The 22,987-nt window shown below is 45.0% G+C and overlaps 1 protein-coding gene across 1 annotated transcript in view; it reads right to left on the reverse strand.

Annotated features, from left to right (window-relative positions):
• Positions 1–3,834, reverse strand: part of LOC135903523 (uncharacterized) — a 28,565-nt gene extending 24,731 nt beyond the window's left edge. Inside the window, exon 1 of the mRNA XM_065433835.2 lies at positions 3,550–3,834. Within this exon, the coding sequence (XP_065289907.1) occupies positions 3,550–3,750 (201 nt within the window). The 5' untranslated portion in view covers positions 3,751–3,834. The remainder of the gene's footprint in view (positions 1–3,549) is intronic.
• Between the last annotated feature and the right edge of the window lie 19,153 nt (positions 3,835–22,987).

Raw genomic sequence — 22,987 nt, forward strand, 5'->3', positions numbered from 1 at the left:
CTGACAAACGCCGCACAGTCTTTCTATTTTCAGCAATTTCAACATAATCACAAGAATTTGTCAAAGAACTTGAAGTAACTGTATATACAGAAGATGCTTAAAAGGCATTGTTAATAAAACTAGCAGATTTCTAGAATTCCCGCAGCTCAGAAATCAGCTACTGCGACAGCACCAGACCTTCGCAGCGAAAGCTACGACGTTCTCGACAGCTTATCTGTTACACAGGAAACATCACCCTCGTTCGTTAGAGCACTGCGTGTAGTTCCCTTCAAAATAAATGCAGAGACGGCTCCTTTATCAGAGTGGCATTAGGACGGAAAGCGCGTAGAAGCAATAAAACGACAAAAATTTACGACAGCGCAGTGGTGCAGGGTGCTACTCCCAACTTACCAAAGCATACCATACCCATACAACTAGAACCAATCCTCCGACTGCAACCTGTCAGGGCTATGAGGGGGTCGGTTATATCTGAGGGTAATTTACAAAGTACTCTCGTCAAACGTTGTACTATGAACACGATGGCGCAAAAGGAAGGATGGACCGTTAGAAATGGCAAATATGATTTTAACTTTTCAACCAGTGACGCCGTAAATTGATACTGCAAGGCACGTATCACGCAATTTCATTATAGCTGGTGGTGTCAGGACATTGTCAGTTCATAGTACGGTTGTTAAGATGCTTTTTCTGGAGCCCGATTGCGGTTAGTATAAGTATTTGCATTTTTCACCTCACTGAAATTAAGTGGCACCAGTTATTATGGGTAAAATCCCGTAGCGTGATCGTGCAGACTCTTTCTTGAAGCGTGATCAATATCAAAACATATTTCTCTATCGATATCAAAACATATCCACCAGACCCGATGTATACAAGTGTTCATGCGAGAGGTTTTTAAACATATTTTTTTATATTTGTCGCACCGATGCACCTTTAAGAAATGTTTCTAATACAGCACAAGGATACCTATCATCGGTACAAATTCTTGTCATCGACAAATGTTATTCGTCCTTCTCCGATTCTTTACCCTCCGTAGTATTAAAGAAGTGAAGTTTGAAACAGGTATTTTTCCCAGCAGTGTTTTAGAGAGGTAGATCTAAAAACTGTACATTGCATGAGGCATTAATTGTTCAGGTCGAGCTAAAAGCCGACTTTATAGTACTCATACAGACTTTCTAAACTGTTGGAGGATGGGAATTCTCTTTAGAAGCTACTCATTTGTGGTTACGATGACGGTAGTTATTCGCGATTTTCTATCGTCAATCACATGGTACCCTTAATAACATACACACCGTATCCTTAGACACTGAGAAAATAAAATGGCTACACTTCAGAAGAAATAGTTGCATTTACTAGCAAGAATTTGTGAGTTTATTAGTTTAGTATATTATATCCAAATGAACCTGCCTAAAGTACCACGCCGCATGTTGAATACGCATGCTTAGCTATTCTATGTTGTCTAAAGAGCTGATGAAGAAAATAGAAAACATTTTTTTTTTGTACGTCAAGTCTTATGTTTTCAAGATTTGGCAATCGTGCTTAACCCATTAGGGACCGGTTTCTTTATTTTCTTGCTATCTTGAAATAAATTTCATATCTTAACTTACATTTATACTAATAATTCACATGCAAGAAATTATTACTCTTGCCTAATTAGTTTTTGAAATGCAGCCCGTGACCATATGGTCACACTGGGCCCTTACGCTACAGCAAAATACGCCAAGGTAAAAACATTTATTTCAAGCCATGAAACATCACAAAAACATATATATCGAATAGTCGAACACTTATATAGTGTGATATGGTTTAAATCTTGGAATATACATGCCGACATTATACTTTGTGCATTGGGTGTGCACCGCGCTGTTGCAATTATCTCATGCACACCTCTACCTCTTGCCATTGGGTATTGGTGCAACAAAGTGGGCCACTTGGTCACACCGCGTACCAGTCAGGGCACCACCAGTCTTTGGTATTCTGCGTTGACCAGGTCCTCTAGGCTTATTGTCCCATCGCATCAGGTAGCTTTGTGCAATTTGCCTGCGGAATTCCACCTGCGTGACGTTGAACCCTGTGCTACGAATTAGCGCCCAAGCGTTGATGATAGATAGATCACAAAGTGGAGTGATAATCGGCCACCACCACCTTTTGCCACGGATTGCAATCCTATTGGCGCCTGCATTTGCATCCGTCTGTGCCGTCCCTGCTATAAATCTTGTACAGCAACAGTGTTTGGATGGGCCACCTTGATCCGCTTCTTCTCAACATACGAGTACTTGCCCTATCGAGTACGGCGTTGTCAAAAAGTTCGAACAACTAAAAAGGTGAAAAGTCCCTGTAAGCAGCAAAGTTTGGGTCGGGAAATATGCCAAGGCTTGTCTGGAGATCACCCTTCGTCCACTTAGAAGCAGTGGATAATTTTGCCGGAATGGCCGCATCAACTACACAAGAAGAAACCTCTGATATTATGTCACCTTGCTCGCCGGGGTCGTCATCGTCCGAGTCGCATCCACCAATGCGGCGTCCGTCAGAGAAAACAGTTTCAGCGCCGGCTAATAGAATGTTAATGAGCCCTGCTTAGAATGTCAATGAGCCCACCTGAGTCTTCATCGGCCGAGCTTTCACCCGAATAGGTGCTAGCCTCTGGCGGCTCGATATAAATCACTGACACGTCGTCATGTTACTCTACGACTGCTTCGCTATTTCTTCCAACATCAACCTATTCAGACAATAAAATAAGAAATAACCACCGCGAGAACGCGCCAAAAGCCGTGCAAGCGATGAGAATGCAGTTAAAAAATAAATAAAAAGTTTGGTAACCTAAAGGCCCAGCGTGACCATATGGCAACGCGCAAGATAACACGCTCGTTCATGGATAAATAAAACATTAATCCTTCACAAATGCTCATCGAAGGTGACATATTCAAAGAACAATACGGAAGTAAGGATATCTGACTATTGCTTAAAGACGTAGTGAAAAAAAAACACGCTTACCTCTTGGAGCAATGCATGGCAACGCTACTCACAGAGCAACACTTATTCCCTTTTTTGCGAGGGGCTCCCACAAAACGACTGACAGCTGCTGCTACTTGGTATCCATAAAGGGAGCTCTAATCTGTCAAACGGCACGTCAAAGGCGATTTTGGTGCGGTTTTGTTAATCGTAATTAATTGAAATCCACTGTGCAGACTACCGTGACCATATGGTCACGCTGGTCTTTAATGGGTTAAGGCGTATTACTGTTGCTCTTGACGTCATGCACATTGTTCGTAGTTTTATTTATGGGCTATAGAGCATTCGTCAGAAATGAGCAGCCCTGAGGAGAAGATTACCTAGAACTTATTTTAGGTATTTACCCCGTTGACGGTTCGAAATTGCGTTGTATAGATCAGTACGTAGTACGAGGAACAGTAAGTATACTTAGACGGGTGTCGAAATTATAATGTTCCGCATTTCGACGAATATAACTCCCTGGAAAAACGCCGGTGAAAACCAAAAACTATGTTACCCAACAAACACCATGGATAGGATTCACACCACACGACTGCAACTTACCTTTGTCGCTACTTGATGTAGTCGAACTGCAACACCAGGAATACCGCCTGCATTCGGCTGACGAGTCAAAGCGTAATGCGCTAGCTGCATGAACTTAGGATTACTGAAGGGATCGTGAATTCCCCAGCCGGCATTATCTGTGGAAGAAAAGCCCTCGGTGGCTGTTAAAATTACTAGGACACACGTCAAAAAGGACTTCATGTTTCGCTAAGAAGCAGAGCAGTTCACCTACTGAGGGGCCACGTGCACAGTTAGGGAGCATGTGCAGTGCTAAAGGGTTTTATTATTTTTTGCTGTTGCGCATAGAGAGCGAATTTCGTTGGCCGAATAATGGAGCATTGAAAGCTTTCGCACTGGTCCTGTGACAGGCTACTTTGCTGTATATGCTCAAGAAATTGTTCTCCGATCCGCTCAGGCTGAACATTACACATTTTTCATGTTTAGCTCGCCCTATTGTATAACGCACAAACGTTGGAAACAATTGGGCGGCAGCTGTAGCCTCAAGAGACAAGTGCAACCTACGAATTTTACCTATGCAAGAAGCTAGCACCTGAGTTTCACGCATGCTGTGCCGCTAGCGAACGACTGGGTATTATGTGGTAAGCAGCGCTATCACGTTGCTTTGAATATTCGTACAAAAAAATAGAGCGCCGTGAAGATCCTTAAAACGACACCGAGCACGTCGTTGACTCTTGCGCCCCACTGCACATTCGGTTTTTATTCTTCTTTGGACTGTCTTGCAATAAGACTGTTAGTTTCACACCATAGTGTGATCTATATTTTTTTGGTTTCCTATCACACTTACTAATGCAGGGTTCGACAGAGGCGATAAATGTGGTCGCAAACAAAATATGACTTAGTCTAAACTTCCCTGCTTTCAATGGTTGTTCGCCGGAATCCCAGAGGTTTGTGATAGCTCCATATCATTTTTCTTTTGACCACTTTCATCTTAACCAATGCTCGAGTTTGGGAATTCCTCATCTCGGGGCGCATATAACGAAGATATCTAATGCTGGCGAGAAATCGTCATTTTTGAGGGATTATTTAAAAAATCGAGAATACTTTATTGTGAATATGAATGCGCGTTCACCGCTGCTAACTGACTCATGTTTGTATTAAAATCAGCGCAATCGACAGGGACGCGTTAGAAAGAAGGAAGCACGAACATAGAGTTTAGCTTTCGGGTTTCTTGCGAACACTTCCTGCAGCGCAACCCGTCCTTGCAAAAATGGCGATGTACGGTCGTGGCTGTTTTTCGCCAAACCACCTAGAGCTTGAAATATCTGCCAAACAGGATTTCGGGTTCTACCAGAGGGAAGTGAATAACTTCCCTCTGTTAACTCGTTATCTGGTTACTTAATATCGGGTGTCTGGATTTATAAAAACATATAGACGATATTTCCTTTGGGTTACCAATTAGACGCTTAACCGCATATTTAAACATCTATATTTGGCACCACTATCACCTGATTCTAAAATCCGGTTGCTTCGCATCTGTTGCGATGTCATATAAAAAGTGCACCAATATACAGCCTCTAGAACATGCTGTTCATTAAACTAATCAAACTGTGGCAGGAACTGTTCCTTCAGGATTTTGTTTATACCTAACGCTTCCCTTGGTAACAAAAAGGGCTGCTATTATGCTCTCCGGAAGGATGTGTGCGAAATTAGGTGCGTAAATGTTTACGGAGTAAGAATCTCCGAACTTTTTCATGAAGCACGTAGAGCGTTGGCACAACAGCACGTCGACTGTATAGAGCCTAAAGTTTTTCTGTAAAAATTCGCATTTCATCTCCTTTTTTCACAGCCTTCCAGAAACATGGCGAGAGACGCCTGAAACACACATGCTTATGTATTCGTGCCTCAAGGCTGTGGCGGGTTCTTATATGAGGATGGTGGCGGCTTGCTGTATGCTGCACGTACTGTCTTCTGAAGAAAGGATCGCGTGGTATGACGAGGCGGCCTGCTGTGAATGAGTTCGCACATGGGGATCTTCGTGGCTGCTCTATTTTGCGGACGCCCTGCAAACGAAGCCCTGTCATTGCCACTAAAGTTAGCGAACTTGAATTGTTGTACTAAGTTGCATGCGAATGATGATGGTAATCAGAGCGAATTTTGCGTTTACGCGCAGCACAGTATTTCTCCGCTATTTGTCAGAAACTGTGACAGTAGTAGCAGTGTCAAGCCGGAACAGAATATCAGTCTACAGGATGGGCAGCAAAGTCGAAGTAAATGTTACCTGCAAACGGCGTTCATTCCTAAAATAAAGTATTTCAGAGTTCAGTGGGCGAGATTTAACAGATCCGTCTACTTTACTATAATATCTGGACTCCTGAGGAACTGTCATGACTTCCTCTTCTCTTAGGAATTCAGGCAGTTGATAATTTATGAAGGCAAGATGAATATAGTGTATTTTCCGAACGTTTCTTGTATATCACTCGGGACTCAAGGGCTTCACCGTCAGGGCGGCCAAGACAGGGAGTAACCGTAAGCGCTTTGCAAGTATCAGACAAGTGACGCTGACTGTGAAACTTCCATCTATTCTGCTTCATAACAAAGCAGCTTTTGTATTTTGGAGCTGAAACAATTCCTAGCAACACTTGGTTTGCGTTTACTGCTCGAAAGCTTCTGATGTCTTTTATTCGCGAAACACAACTGGCATCCGCTGTCTGCTGTCATTTTTGTAGTTAAATGACGTAAATAACGCGTCTACGTCCTTGTGCCTAATTCCTTCCCCTTCAATTAAGCTAAGATTTTTATTAATGTAGTTACATTGAATACGTTTTCTTCATTTAAAAGGCGTTTCTTGCTCTCCGTTCCGCTCGATTCACCCATGCCATCTTATCATGCGCAACCACTTCCAGAAACTCCTGAGACACCAAGAGCCAGTCATGGTGTCCTCGTGATGCTGTTCAGCTCTTGCTAGCCATGTGACCCGTTGATAGACTGCTGTGCGGTACTAATGTGCCTTATAACGCACGTACTGGCGTAAAGCTCTTCTCGTCGCCCTCCAGTTCCGGTCACTGTGTTTCAGTGCGCGCCATAACAGGAGAACTAAACATGAAGTCGGGAATTCAGTGCTCGGAGTGGGGCTGGATATCTTAGTGGTCACGCCAGTGGACGACTCGGCATTCGTTTAGATTGATTTCAAGGACTCAGGCGAAAAATAGCTGTGCACCAAGGATCAGCGACTGAAAATATCTACAAACGTATGCAGAACCACTACATCGTTTAACACACTGCAACCCGCGCTCGTAATCCTAATTCTTAGGCATTAACCGCACCATTGAGCGAAAATTCTTCGTTCGGAGTGACGTAAAGACAGTACTGAAAGTGACCGAAGGCGCAAAGTGTAAAAACATGCCGAGAAATCTTCGAATTGACTGCAAATTTCTCATGGAGGTACCTGTAAATAAAGTAAATCAATGACTTTGAAAACAAAATTTGGTACATTTCGGTCGGGGTGGGTGTTGAACCCGGCCCTCCGTGGTGTGAGACGAGCGCGCTTCCCCGACGACATGGCGACTCCAGAGTTCTGACTGACTAAAGGTGTGTGTCTAGGGCGTGCGTCATCGCAAAGTTCACGTCGAAGCCGTCTGGATTACTGAACGTGTGGCTTAGTGCGTGGTTCATTGCACACATCACGGTACAGCCAATGAGGACGAGGTGGTGACACGACTTGAGTGCGCAGAATGAACGTGTTGATGACGTTCCGAGGTCTAGAAACGATCTCATGATTTCGCATTCCCACAGGCAAGCAGACTTAAACGTCTCTGCCGGATTTCTTAAAAGTTTTCATTAGTGATCTGCCTAATAGTATGAATAAAGTAGACTCCTCGAGAAGCGTCAAGAATAAACTGCTTTCAGTGACAAAGCAAATGGTACGATAAGGGTCACGCCCTCGTGCGCGTTCGCGAAAGAAAACTTCAGGTGAATTGCATAGCGGTTAGCGGAGCTTACTGCGCAGAGAAGAGTCGCGCTTCTCTGCTCTGGTTTGTTAAAAAGTGTGTTAGCTTTGTTGAATGCAGTTTCCACTTAGGCACTTCCGAAAATTGTGAAATGCTGCACCACGAACCAATTTCAACCATTTATTTAGTGGATAGGCAGTGACGCAAAAATTGTGCTATTCCTTTATATTTATAATAAGCGCGCATTGTCAAAACATCAAGTATGGAGGGAGCAGCCATGGAATGCGCTTTTCTCCCTGTTATAGAGCAAATCGACGCTATGGAAACAGACGTGTCAGCTTTTACAGCAATGATGAACACACCAATCGGCACGGACTGCGCAAGAACAGCCATGTTCCGTAACAAGGCAGTAAAAAAGCTCTGACGTGAGGTAAACACGTATTTAGCTGTTCTACGTGCTTATTACCGAGGTATGCCAAAAACAGTGAAGGAAAAAGAACAGAGAAACGTCACATATACATCATAAAAACACTGATGAATTCTTTCACTGCACTTAAAAAGAAAGCTGGAACGCAATGTCGGACGCACCTTGAGTAACATCTTTAAACAATTGGGGCACAATCTATCTCGTGATGACTGCCGACGGTAATGTGTTTGCATTAATCAATACTAACGATATTCGATGCTGACAAATTGCCACCGTAGAAAAGACTTATGTATGAGGTGTGTACTGCAGCGGGACTGCTGATTAGCGCTTGCGGAATAACATTGGGCACCGTTTAGCGCCGCCGCCACAAAGCCTGCGCGAATTACGAAACTGCATGGCGCGAGTGCGTGCGAGCGCTGAGAAACGCGTTATGCGGCCTTGGCGGGCCCATCTTTCGCTCTTGTTTGTGGACATGTTGCGCCATACAGTTGTGGTGCCAAGACGTCTGGTCGTTGCCTTCAAGACGAGAAGCGTGGTGAGCCAGTGCATGTGAACGCTCAGAAAAAATTCCTCACTTGCCGCACAACCAGCGGCGCATACTCAGTGACCCAAGTTGGTCAGAGCTTCATTATAAAGTGACACATACCCAGTGCATTGCTAGCGCAGCTCACTAAACCGTTGTTCTGCTGAAGAAACAAGGGTTCCACTCCTTGAATACAACCTCATGTCCCCTGCTATACGGCCCCCGCCGTGGCAGTACCAACCAGCAGACTGTGATACATCTTTCGTAGCTGTTAAAAAGCACGCGCCTGTCGCGCATGTACGAATTTACTTACTCGAGTTACAGCACAAATACTCCTCTCCTGAATTCTTTACAGACACATCGAAGTGTAATTCTGGCGCATCTTACGCAGCGGTCGGTCCATCCTTTTCGGATGCCGGTGTTCTGCACCCTAACACAAGTATTTTCACTGCAGAGGCCTACGCGATATTGGCAGTCGTTAAACACATAAAAGAATTTATTATCATAAAGGCAGTTATATGCACAGATTTTTTGAGCGTTGTAAAAGCTTTGAAAACTGTCAAGAAATATAAAAACCATGTAATTCAATCTCCGTGCTCATCATCAGCTAATCACCTATGCGTACAAGCAGCATATCGTCGTATGCTGGGTGCCGGGGCACCGAGAGTTAGAGGGAAACGTGTTCGCTGACCAGCTAGCCACATCTGTCCACGCGAACGCTTCCAACACTTCCACGACTGTCCCTGTAATGGACCTCAAGCCCTCAATAAGAAAAAAACTAAGGGCTTTCTGGCAGCGCTTGTGGGATAAAGAGACAGAAAATAAATTACATGTTATCAAGCCGTATCTTGGCAACTTGCCCCCGGTATCAAAGAACCGCCATACAGAAGTAACACTTTGCAGACTTAGGATAGGACACACATACAGCCCACACGCCTACCTCTTGTCCGGTGGCGATCCAACCACGTGTGATAAATGTGGTGAGCCACTTACCGTGCTTCACATCCTGCTGCAATGCACTCAATTAGACGCTAATAGGAAAAAGCATTTTCCATTACCACATCGGCAGCTAATTCCACTCCGTCATCAAATGGTTATAGGCATAGAACCTCTCTTTGAACATGAATTCCTGCTTTAATTTTTAAAAAAATATACATAGTGTTTGTGTTACAGCCCCAGGAAATCCGTAGCAGGGCTTCTTAACAGAGGTTTCTGCTGCGGTAACTGCAATAAAAGAAAGCACCTGCCTCCCAGCCTTTGGGCCCAAAGGCCCCCTGGAAGCACAAGTGCTATATACATATTCTTGCATTTTAGCTCCATGATAACTTATCACGAGTACTATATCCACAGATCACTACATGTATCACTATCATAATTTTATACTATACATTATTTTACGCTTCCATAACACTGATTAGTTTTAGGCCACTTTACAGCCATGTTACATCCCACCATCGCAACTCACAAATCAGCGCTTAACACAACATTATCAGTCATGGCGCTCTTTGGCCATACCTAGCCCTTGCGCCACTAAACAACACACAACCATCCACCCTAAACCGTTGTCCTGAAAGGCCTTCTTTCAAGGGCGCCACATGCCGGCTGCATTTGTGGCGCAGCTTGGTAATGCGTGCAGTGTCTGTCCTTGAGGAACAATTGGGCCGTTGGTTTGTTTCATCTCAGCATCAGAGGAATTTTAAGGGATCCTTTCTTTTTCATTGTATAATGGCACAGTCCCTGTGGCACATGCGTAGCTACAAAAGTTGGCGTTATAGACGTTAACTGAAGAGCGGCACACGAATACTGAATAATGCTCAGTAGCCTAAGTTGGCATCAAAGGGTTTCGTAGAAGATCAGCGGAATACCAATGCCTCTGAGTCGGCGTGAAAAAGTTTCTTCGAACAGTGGTATCTAGCCAGTACCGCATGTTACAGACACATATATCGGCGTAAAAGAAATTCGTTAAAGAGTCGCACCTGCGTATACATTGCCGCCTACTGATCCATCCAAAGTTGTCACATGGTTGATTTCGAACCCAGTTCCCTCAGAGCCACAGCCAGATGCGTTGTTGCCCATTCGAACAAGGCCTGCCCAGTGACCCTGATAAGCAAGAACGGTTTGACAGGCATATTGAAAACAAAGCTGCCTATGTCATAGGAGTAGTTTAAAAGCCTAGAAGCTGCTTTCGATTGCATTCTCTCATCAAAATATATTAGGACTTTATATATATAACCTAAATGTTTCTACCAGCTTACGCACTCTCACACACTGCTTCCAAATTCAAGCATTGCCGCGCATCCGTTGTTCGGATAATTGCGCCGGATCGTTATAACGCTCATATCACTGCCATCTTCGCGGGCATAAACCCCTGTCTCAAAATCAAATATCAAGGACATCCAAAGCATCGTTATATACAGCCTGCTTAAAGATCCGCATCTTTCTTATGTCATCAGCAGAAATATTCTTGGTAACCGAAACACTACCAGAGCTTCTTTACGGAATAATCTCTTACAAAATCACGCAGCAACTCCCATACCAACGTATTGTGTTTGCTGACGTGCAATGGCGCAAGCTTACCGGCTCGTGTGAAATCTTCACAAATATTAATATTTGTGACATTAATAATAACAATGCTGACATTAAGTTGTTATACTGCACCACTTCTCCAATGTATTTTGTCTTGTTTATATCCCCTGATTAGCCAGTCAATGCAGTTATTTAGTAAAAATTCATTAAGCTTCACTCCTGTAGCATTGTACAACTTGCATAAACATCTCTTGTTTATGTCTAGGTGCAATGGATGCCTTTTTAATATTGTATTCTCCAACAACCATAAACAATAAACCCCGGTGCAGTGCAGCGCTTTGGTACTGCTTTTGTCATAACATATCCTATATGCGTGTACCAACATTTTCACAACAAAATTTATTTTGAAATAGTCGTCCAGCCAGTAGATTGCGTTATCTTCAATCAAGGCCTTAATTATTGCTGAAGACGACATGCATCTTTGGCTTGCAAAGGAGACCAGGTGTGTATGTGCAACAGCCCTGACGGGCAGCGTTGAGGCAATATTTGCCACTATATATGCCTGTGAATTCTCCATCAGGGCGCTTATATCAGCCTGACAGAAGCTGGTTGAGTCGGTTTGTCAGGCTGGAATTGGGCCCCGTAGAACTCGTGCAAAGGTTAGCGGGTCTTGACGAACGAGCGTCAAGTCAGGTTGAGTCAGCCCGTCTGCATGAAGTAGGATGACCTAGCGCAACCAGTTTTCAGAAAGTATGTATGTATATACATGGACGAGTTCGGCTAGCGCGAACTAAGACTTGCGCCTCATCACTGAAGTGCAACAATTATTGCGCCAGTAACGGCAATGGTATCAGGACAAGGCAATGACAAGCACTGTGTAGTGAAACCTCATTGCTGCAACGCCAAGACCCATGAAATAAGGCAGTTGCAGATGGCTACGGGAAACGGAAGCCATTCCAACGCACTGACGTTTCGGCCCGACTCTGCTGCCGTCGTTTGACGACTGGCCATCTTTTTTTCAAAATATTCAGGCATTGTTCCATCACAAAGCTGTCATATTCTAGCCGTTTCCATGTTCAGTCCAGTGTTTGTTGAGCGGCTTCGGATGTTCAGACGCAAGAGAAATGGAAAACGACAAAAAAAAATGCACGAGCACAGAGTTTGCTACTCCTACCATCGTTCAGAGGAAAATAGTTTTTTTCAGCAAACAGTAGCGTCTCGATACGCAACAGGCCATGAATGTGAATCACCCCATCCTTTCATTTCTACGAAAACAGCTGTGCAGCTTTTACTGCGTCAGAAGCGACATTACAACGCAACACTTACAGCATGCAGTGAGGGTAAAAAGCTAGCCTCTATTGCAATTCGCGATGCATGTGACTCGCCAAATCCAAACAACTGCTACCACTACTAGCACGCTTAGTCAGTAATTTGCTGCTGTGTAATTAAAGCGAACCCGTTGGCACACAAGAAAATCCCACTGAGCTAAAACACAGTCAAAGCAGTCCGAAAAGAGAAAACCTTCTCTTTATTTAAAGGTTGGCCAGTGACGTCGTGGGACCTTCTCATCTGCCTCCGCAATGTAAACAAAAAGCCTTTGCTTGTTTTTTTGTAGTCGTCATCTACACGGCGAATGGGTGTTGTGTTGCTGTGGAGTACATAGTTTTCTACGTTGATGAAAAGAAATGCTTCTCGCTTTCTGACCTACGCGCTCCCATTTAGCGACATACACGGTTATGCAGGTGTCACAAGGTCAGAAACATTCAAAGGCCAAATTTAGTAAAGCATTTTTATTAAGGATAGCAGGAAAATACTCACCCGAATATAAAGTGCGGCATTAGTGGGAGAGTACTGAAGTCCAACAGGTGTTTATAACAAAAAAAAAAACTTCTGTAACTTGAATAGAAAACGTTTTCCGCTGTGTGGAGGCTAGAGGTACCTGAGGTTTTACCTTTTACCATGTTCTTAGTAGTTCAAAGTACTTTGGACATCAGCCAGGTTTGAGCCTAAACCTCGTAGGTGGCATATTTAGCGAACATTGATGGCATCGCGGGGTATTCTACGATGACTTAATTCTCCTACTGTGATCATTCAAGCCCGTTTAAAGCCAAGCCATCAACTGTGCACAGTTCCTGTGGCAAGAACTCAGCTTTATTACAGGGCGGAAAAATTATAGTATTAGCATTTCCACAGAATCTGAAGGAACTATGTGGCATCGCAATACTCACAAAAGTATTTCTTTGTGTATTTGATCTCTGTCCTTCACACGCAGTATCGTTGACGCCAATGGAGACTTTCTTCACAGCACGGTAAATGGCGTTCCCAACGAGCAAAAATCCTTGTTTTCAATGTGATAGAGTACTGAGTATGACCTTGAGGGTTCTTCATAGGTATTTGTTGAGAGATCGAGCGGAACTGCTGTCTTTCGGACTCTGACTGAATAATGCCTGAGCTAGATGCCATCGCATATGGCCTTGTGCCGCAGTCTCTCCATTGTAACAAGAGGAGTGCTTACGCGAGTCGAGCGGGCTATTTGTGGTGGTCGAGGCCTCCATTCGTTACGATCATTGAAATTTTTTCTTGCTTTGTGTTTTCTAAGTACATCACAAAAACATTTTACACCAATTTTGAATCATGAAGTTGCAGTGAGACGTGAATGCAGAACTGTAGGGACTCTTGCCATAGTACATTGATCATTACGCAATCTTTGTGACAGCACAAAACACAATAATTGTGACATGAAGGTCACTACGCAGTAATATGAAAAATATGTGGCCCACACAAACACACACCCCAATAAATAAAGAAATATATATATATATATATATATATATATATATATATATATATAAATGGGGGGTAGGTGACGAACTGCACAATAGGACGGTACTGTACAATAGCAGATAAAGAGGCAGACGAGGAATAAGGGAGTGTTCGGGCGCCCATGTTTGTTTCCGTCTGCAACCTCGTGCTCGCGTCTTACAAACCCACAGGATAAAGGCCTGACAGCCACTTCATCGGCCTCACATCATCCTTCCAGGACTCAACACCACGGCGCGCACCCGGAGCGCACCGTTTTGCAACCCACACCGACCGGCATCATGACCGTATCAGCGCAAGCAATGGACATAACTAAATACACCGTATTAGTTCCATTTCGCCTCCTCATGCGTCATGCATCCGCTGCATCATTGCTGGAACAGGACATGGTCGCAAACTTCAATGACTACGTCACCGGTGAGGCATTTGGCTTCTACCTAACGCAGATATTCATAACAATGAATTCTGAGAGAACATACCTCACTGACAGATTAAGGGATGCCGGGCTTCCTGAAAGATTGATATTGTGCCTGCAGGCTTATCTGAATAATCGCTCACAGCTTGTTAAGTGTGCGGGTATAAGGTCTGCTGATCTGCCGGTATTGTGTGGGGTTCCACAAGGTTCCGTGCTTGGTCCTCTGTTCTTTTTAATTGATATAAACGGCATTGTTTCTAACATCGATCGTCCCGTTACAGTAAAATTGTTCACTGATGACTGCGTGATGTATAGTCCTGTCAATAGCTCCTCTTGCGAAACACTACTCCATATACAGCCATATACATATAGAGGTCTGCCTGCTTCGCGACTCTCAAGCCTTCTGCGTACTACAACTCAACAAGATGCTGCCATTGTAGAAGCGTCACAAATTCGAAGCAATATCACCCACTCTGAAATTATTGAGACATCTATTCCTCATGTCGTTGCGGCAGCCTCGGAATGGCCTTTTGAGAAGGCTGCCACAGTGTACTCACCACCGGACAACACTTACGCAAAGGAGCAGAGTACACCCTGCTCACTCATCTCTACGTCAATTAGCGCCAGTAATCAAAGGCAGATTCCGATAGATACGCTACCTCAACAACTGTCGCAACATCGCAAAGATCAACGTCCGCTACTTCTACGACCCAGTAGGCAACTTCGACACGGACGACGACGGAGAGCGTCGACGAAGGCACAGATGCAACAAGGAAAGAGCCAGTGCGCGAAGCTACTAAACTTGAGGGGAACACAACAAATACGACGTCTTCTAAGAAAGAAACGTTGTCGAACACACCTTAAGCACCACCCATCAGGACTGCTCCCATGCCAAGGATTCCTGCGAGAATGCTGTGCACAAAGACCAAACCGACAGATATTTTCGAGGCGCACCGGACCATCTCAGACGTTACTTTAATTACATAGTCCACCGAAGATTCGAGCGGGAAACACCGCGTGTCTCCAAGTCGCCACGACACCTGTGTTTCCACGGCTCCGATGCGTCCAAATCTCCCTTCATCGGGGCATGCATACGTTGTCCAGCGTGCAACAGCCCGCCTCTGGCACCTGAGCACTGCTGGATGTCAACGGACTGCCAGACTGACATCGCCCCTATGTGAGGACATTAAGATGGTTTCATCCACCCTTGTACCTACGACTCTCTCGGCGGGAGGGGGAAGCGTGTGACGAACCGCACAATAGGACCGCACGGTGCAATAGTGGAGAAAGAAAATAGACGAAGAATAAAGAAGCGTTCGGGCGACCATGTTTCATTCCGTCCGCAAAATCCTGCGCGCGTAACACACACGCACACACACTCAACACACACACACGCACTCACACACACAGGCACATACAGGCACACACACATATATTATATATATGATGAAATAATTCAAGTGGCTGAGGAGTTCAATAGAGATTTTTACAGTACCAGTGGCATCCACGACAATAAAGGAAGAGAAAATAGTCTAGAGGAATTCGAAATCCCACAGGTAACGCCGGAAGAAGTAAAGAAAGCCTTGGGAGATATGCAAAGGGGGAAGGCAGCTGGGGAGAATCAGGTAGCAGCAGATTTGTGTGTACGCAATGCCTCATGACCTCGAGCGATCCGGAATCTTGGAAGAACGCTAATATAATCCTAATCCATAAGAAAGGGGACGCCAATGACCTGAAATATTTTAGACCGATCAGCTTACTGACTGTTGCCTACAAACTATTTACTAAGGTAATCGCAAATAGAATCAGGAACACCGTAGACTTCTGTCAAGCAAAGGACCAAGCAGCATTCCCTAAAGACTACTCAACAATAAACCATATTCACACCATCACTCAGGTGATAGAGAAATGTGCGGAATATAACCAACCCTTATATATAGCTTTCATCGATTACGAGAAAGCGTTTGAGTCTGTCGAAACCTCAGCAGTCATGGAGGCATTAAGATATCAGGGTGTAGACGAGTCGTATGTAAAAGTACTGAAAGATATCTATAGCGGCTCCACAGCGCCGTAGTCCTCCATAAAGAAAGCAACAAAATCCCAATAAAGAAAGGCGTCAGGCAGGGAGATACTATCTCTCCAATGCTATTCACAGCGTGTTTACAGGAGGTACTCAGGGACCTGGATTAGGAAGAATTAGGGATAAAAGTTAAAGGACAATACCTTAGTTACTTGCGATTCTCTGATGATATTGCCTTGCTTAGTAACTCAGGGGACCAATCGCAATGCATGCTCACTGACCTGGAGACGCAAAGCAGAAGAGTGGGTCTAAAAATTAAGCTGCATAAAACTAAACTAATGTTTAACAGTCTCGGGAAGAGAACAGCAATTTACAATAGGTAGCGAGGCACTGGAAGTGGTAAGGGAATACATCTACTTAGGGCAGGCGGTGACGGCGGATCCGGATCATGAGACGGAAATAATCAGAATAATAAGAATGGGCTGGGGTGCGTTTGGCAGGCATTCTCAGATCATGAAGGGCAGGTTGCCATTATCCCTCGAGAGAAAAATGTATAATAGCTGTGTCTTACCAGTCCTCACCTACGGGGCAGAAACCTGGAGGCTTACGAAAAGGGTTCTGCTTAAATTGAGGACGACGCAGCGAGCTATGGAAAGAAGAATGATGGGTGCAACGGTAAGGGAAAAGAAAAGAGCAGATTGGGTGAGGGAACAAATGCGAGTTAATGACATCTTAGTTGAAATCCAGAAAAAGAAATAGCTATGGGCAGGACATGTAATGAGGAGGGAGGATAACAGATGGTCATTAAGGGTTACGGACTGGATTCCAAGGGAAGGGAAGCATTACAGTGGGCGCCAGAAAGTTAGGTGGAGGAGATTAAGAAGTTTGCAGTGATGACATGGCCACAATGCGTACATGACCGGGGTTGTTGGAGAAGTATGGGAGAGTCCTTTGCCCTGCAGTGGGACTAACCAGGCTGATGATGATATATATATATATATATATATATATATATATATATATATATATATATAGTCATATAATGAGAAGCCAACAAACACTGACACCAAGTACAACATAGGGGAAATTGCATGTGCTTAATAAATGAAATAAAGTAATGATAAATTAATGGAAATTAAAGTGGATGGGGAAAACGCCGCCGCGGTAGCTCAATTGGTAGAGCATCGCACGCGACATGCGAAGGTTGTGGGTTCGGTTCCCACTTGCGGCAAGTTGTTTTTTCATCCACTTTAATTTCCATTAATTTATCATTACTTTATTTCATTTGTTAAGCACATGCAATTTCCCCTATGTTGTACTTGGTGTCAGTGTTTGTTGGCTTCTCATTATATGACTAATAAATATCGGGTCCCTCGGTTAACCCCCTTTCTTCTCGTTTATTACACAACGAGGGTGTCGAATCCGGCAACATTGATGCCTTCAGGTAGCATATGTGGGTTTATTGACCAGTCGCCTTCACCCGAAAAGATCACGTTCTCGTGACGCCTGCGGCAAAAAAGGCGTTCCACGTCCGTCGCCAAGGTCTGTGAGTGGGGGCGCTGGCTAACACTCCCAGGGTTATACTAGTACACATAAATACCCAAGAAAGTGGATGGGGAAAACGCCGCCGCGGTAGCTCAATTGGTAGAGCATCGCACGCGACATGCGAAGGTTGTGGGTTCGGTTCCCACTTGCGGCAAGTTGTTTTTTCATCCACTTTAATTTCCATTAATTTATCACTACTTTATTTCATTTATTAAGCACATGCAATTTCCCCTATGTTGTACTTGGTGTCAGTGTTTGTTGGCTTCTCATTATATGACTAGTAAATATCGGGTCCCTTGGTTAACCCCCTTTCTTCTCGTTTATTACACAACCAGGGTCTCGAATCCGGCAACATTGATGCCTTCAGGTAGCATATGTGGGTTTATTGACCAGTCGCCTTCACCCGAAAAGATCACGTTCTCGTGACGAATGCGGCAAAAAAGGCGTTCCACGTCCGCCGCCAAGGTCTGTGAGTGGGGGCGCTGGCTAACACTCCCAGGGTTCTACTAGTACACATAAATACCCAAGAAAGTGGATGGGGAAAACGCCGCCGCGGTAGCTCAATTGGTAGAGCATCGCACGCGACATGCGAAGGTTGTGGGTTCGGTTCCCACTTGCGGCAAATTGTTTTTTCATCCACTTTAATTTCCATTAATTTATCATTACTTTATTTCATTTATTAAGCACATGCAATTTCCCCTATGTTGTACTTGGTGTCAGTGTTTGTTGGCTTCTCATTATATGACTAATAAATATCGGGTCCCTTGGTTAACCCCCTTTCTTCTCGTTTATTACACAACCAGGGTCTCGAATCCGGCAACATTGATGCCTTCAGGTAGCATATGTGGGTTTATTGACCAGTCGCCTTCACCCGAAAAGATCACGTTCTCGTGACGAATGCGGCAAAAAAGGCGTTCCACGTCCGCCGCCAAGGTCTGTGAGTGGGGGCGCTGGCTAACACTCCCAGGGTTCTACTAGTACACATAAATACCCAAGAAAGTGGATGGGGAAAACGCCGCCGCGGTAGCTCAATTGGTAGAGCATCGCACGCGACATGCGAAGGTTGTGGGTTCGGTTCCCACTTGCGGCAAATTGTTGTTTCATCCACTTTAATTTCCATTAATTTATCATTACTTTATTTCATTTATTAAGCACATGCAATTTCCCCTATGTTGTACTTGGTGTCAGTGTTTGTTGGCTTCTCATTAAATGACTAATAAATATCGGGTCCCTCGGTTAACCCCCTTTCTTCTCGTTTATATATATATATATATATATATATATATATATATATATATATATATATATATATATATATATGTGTGTGTATACAGCCATTTTTTGTCCAAATGGAGAAAGCCATTGGGAGTAAATATACGTCATTTCTGAAATACTTTGCCGGAAAACTACTTCAATGCGTTCAGCAGCAGCGGAGTTATTGGCAGCGAAACATGGGCTCCGCTGGGCTCCCGTTCCTTCCTCAGTGCCTTGCGCTGCGAAGGCTACAGCAAGTGAGGCGTGCCCACAGGGCTCCGCCTTCTAAATATCACCGTGCCGTGTACTTCAAGTTTCATTTTGGATGTCAACGTAGGCGCTCGGACTTCCGGCTTTGGTCCCTACGACGCGCTAAACATAAGACAAACGCGGTTCTCCTCAGCGAGCCCCAGGGCGCTTAGCCAGTGGACCCGTGGCGGCACCCCGCGGCGTCCGCAGCGATGACTGCCGCTGGAATCACGTCGACCCCAAGGACATTTTACGAGGGGGTTAAAAACGCTCCTCTTCATGGATGAACTACGCCGTCGAGTTCCGCTCCTTCCTCGCATCGCCTAATGGTACAGTCGAGGCTGCTGTAATGGATCGTACAGTTACGCTAGAATGCTCGCGCATACAACAGCTAGTCTCCATCGAACAGCTAGGCAATCAACGCCCAAGCCAGTTACTGCGCCGAATGCTTAATCTTCTCGGCCCAGAGGCTACCACCACGGACAACGCCCTCGTACGTGAGCTATTTCTTCAGCGCTTACCCACCTGGGGCTAGCCACTGCTTAAACCAAGGATCTGTCGGAGCTCGCTGCATTGGCCGGCAAGTGGTTAGAACTTGCCAATCTAATTACACTGGTTGCAGCTTTGATGTCGGAGCCAGTGTCGCACACTGCGCGTTTTTCACCCCTCCAAACCAGCCAGAGACAGCATCGACAAGATTCCCGTTCTGTGAGATGTGCGACAGACTGGAGGAGCTCCTGGTTACGACCGTTCGTAGGAACGCTTCTGCTCGCTGCCGTAGTCATCATCGATCTCCATCTTGTCAACGAGATCCGTCCAGCGAGCGCCACCGCTACAGTGCAGTAGATCAGCCAGCCATCTGCTGGTGCTACAGCAGTTTCGATGATGAAGCACATCGCTGCCACTTGATTCTGAAACTGTCCAGCCGTCCTTGAATACGATGAACAGTTACGGCCCCACTCCATGTATTGTCTTCTACGTCATCAATAACGTGACTAGTCAACGCTTCCTGATCAGCACGTGTGCGCAGGTAAGTATTCTACTTGCTACTTGAGCGGATCGCACAGCTGCTAACATTCTGTACTTGGAGAGTGTGAATGGAACTCAAATTCCGGCATTTTGACAACGCTCGCTGAAATTTAACCAGGGCCTGGGACGAGCGTTCTGATGTTTTTCACGGTTGTCAACATCAGTTCTGCCACTATCAGAGCTGATTCCCTCACCGGCCATGGCCTCATTGTAGACGTCAAAGGACGACATCTCCTGAACGCGGTAACGTATGTCTTTGTGCAAGGCATTGCTGCGACGGACACCACAGATTTAGCGCTCTCTTTTGCCATGGTTTCCAATACACGGCTTTCCTACGAAAATTTCCCGAACTATCAGCACGGCGCAACTGGATAAAAACTATCTGTGACGACGTGTGACACCAGACCATCACTTGCAGACCTCCTGGATTCTTCCGGCCACCTACACTTGCTCCGGACAAGCTAAAAGTTGCACGTGCAGACCTCGCGCACATGTTCGAATTATACGTTATTCGGCCGTCCGCATGTAAGTGGGCAGCTCAATTCCCCATGGTGCCTAAGAAATTGGGTGACTGGAGGCCTTGTGGAAAATTAGAAATGTCTGAATAGTAAGACTATTCCGGATCGTTACCCTTTGCCCAACATACAAGATTTTACTGTCGCTCTACATGGCACCAACATCTTTTCAAAAATTCACCTTGTCCGCGCCTACCATTTAATTCCTGTGACCTTGCCATACGTCAGTTTCACCACCTTCAAGGATGACAAGCCTTTGACATATGCGTTTTGCAGAGTATCATCAACACAAGCGCCGCAGAAAATCCGGCATCTCTTGTTTATATTACGATTCTCTACTGACATCCGACACATCATCAGCGACCAGGATGTAGCTCCTGACAGCCTGAGCTGTGTGAACGCCGCGACATTACCTGCACGTCCTGCGCCACTCGATGTGAAGACACTCGCCACACATCAAGTTAATGATCCCCAGCTCCTTCAACTGCCCTCTTCGAGAACAGCTCTGCGGTTCGGCGATAGCCTGCTTGATGGCGTCACATTCATCTGCGACACTCCTACAGGGATTCCGAGACCATTTTTTCCCAGCACGTTATGCAAGCAGCTTTTCGACAGAATGCACCAGCTCGCTCACACTGGTATTTTTTCCACACAATGCCGTATCTCATTACGCTACATATGGCCTCGAATTAATGCCGATGTACGTTAGTGGGTCCGTGCTTGTGCACCCTGCCACCAGGAAAAAATTCATAGCTATCCTTTCCCTCAGCACGCAAACTTCTCCAGCCTGATCATCGTTTCGACGGTGTTAACATTGACTTTTCGACCACTACCACTGTGTGAGAAATTTCGCTACCTAATCACCTCAGCCGACAAGTTTATCCGTTGGCCAGAAGCGACGCCACTTCTAGACAGCTGTGCTGAACCTTCGCGACAGCTTTTGTCATAACATGAGTTGCTCGCTTTGGATGCCCTACCAAAATTATTACTGGCAGAGGGCAGCAATTTGAGTCCGCTCTTTTTTTTAAAAACTGCTTAAAAGTAGCTATTCACCAGGCGTACATTTCCTTGGCAGCAGTGGCAGCATAGGGGTGAAAGCACCTCACGCAGCTACATTTTCCTATTTTACAGGTTGGTGTTTTTTACACAGGTGCCATTTTTTGGTACTTGTTCTTTCTTTTTACGCAGTAGTTGTAACTGCTGCCCTTGCTTAGTGTCTACTTCGCACCTTTTGAGTGTGTTTTTCTGGATGCTGATACAGCCTTGAGCCACGCAGACGTAAATCAATAATTTAAGGGAGGAACTACGGCAGGAGCTAAAGACAGTCCATGAGGTTGTAGAGAGGGAGTTCCGCGCGCAGATGAAAGCACTGCGAACATAATTTCGTGATGATGTTCGCAGTATGGATCACATGAATAGTGTCTTCGAAGACATTCGACAGATTTACGATGCCATCAAGGCGGAAAACAATGAACTGAAGGATGAAAATAGTAAGCTACGTGCTGAACTTGATGGAATCAAGAAACACCCTGGCGGCGCAGAGTCTCATTTAGAACACTTCGAAGAATATTCGAGGAACAAAAATATCGAAATTAAAGATATTGTGCAAAGCCCCAGCGAGGACGTAACTTCTGTTGTTTGCAAACTCGAACAGCTTTCAGGAGTGAGCGTTGCACCAGATGGCATTGAGGCTCGTCACCGTGTTCAGGAAGAGGACCTTAGTGTTGAAGCAATGAACGACAATTTTGTGGACATCATTAAGGAGTGTGCAATGGAAGTCGGTGGTAACTCCGTTAGGCAGGATACCAGTAAACTATCGCAGGAGACGAAAGATCTGATCAAGAAACGCCAATGTATGAAAGCCTCTAACCCTGCAGCTAGAATAGAACTGGCAGAACTTTCGAAGTTAATCAACAAGCGTAAGACAGCTGACATAAGGAAGAATATGGATAGAATTGAACATGCTCTCAGGAACGGAGGAAACCTAAAAACAGTGAAGAAGAAACTAGGAATTGGCAAGAATCAGATGTATGCGTTAAGAGACAAAGCCGGCAATATCATTACTAATATGGATAAGATAGTACAAGTGGCTGAGGAGTTCTATAGAGATTTGTACAGTACCAGTGCCACCCACGACGAGAATGGAAGAGAAAGTAGTCTAGAGGAATTCGAAATCCCACAGGTAACGCCGGAAGAAGTAAAGAAAG

Source organism: Dermacentor albipictus, chromosome 7 (assembly GCF_038994185.2).
Source record: "Dermacentor albipictus isolate Rhodes 1998 colony chromosome 7, USDA_Dalb.pri_finalv2, whole genome shotgun sequence".
NCBI lineage: Eukaryota > Metazoa > Arthropoda > Arachnida > Ixodida > Ixodidae > Dermacentor > Dermacentor albipictus.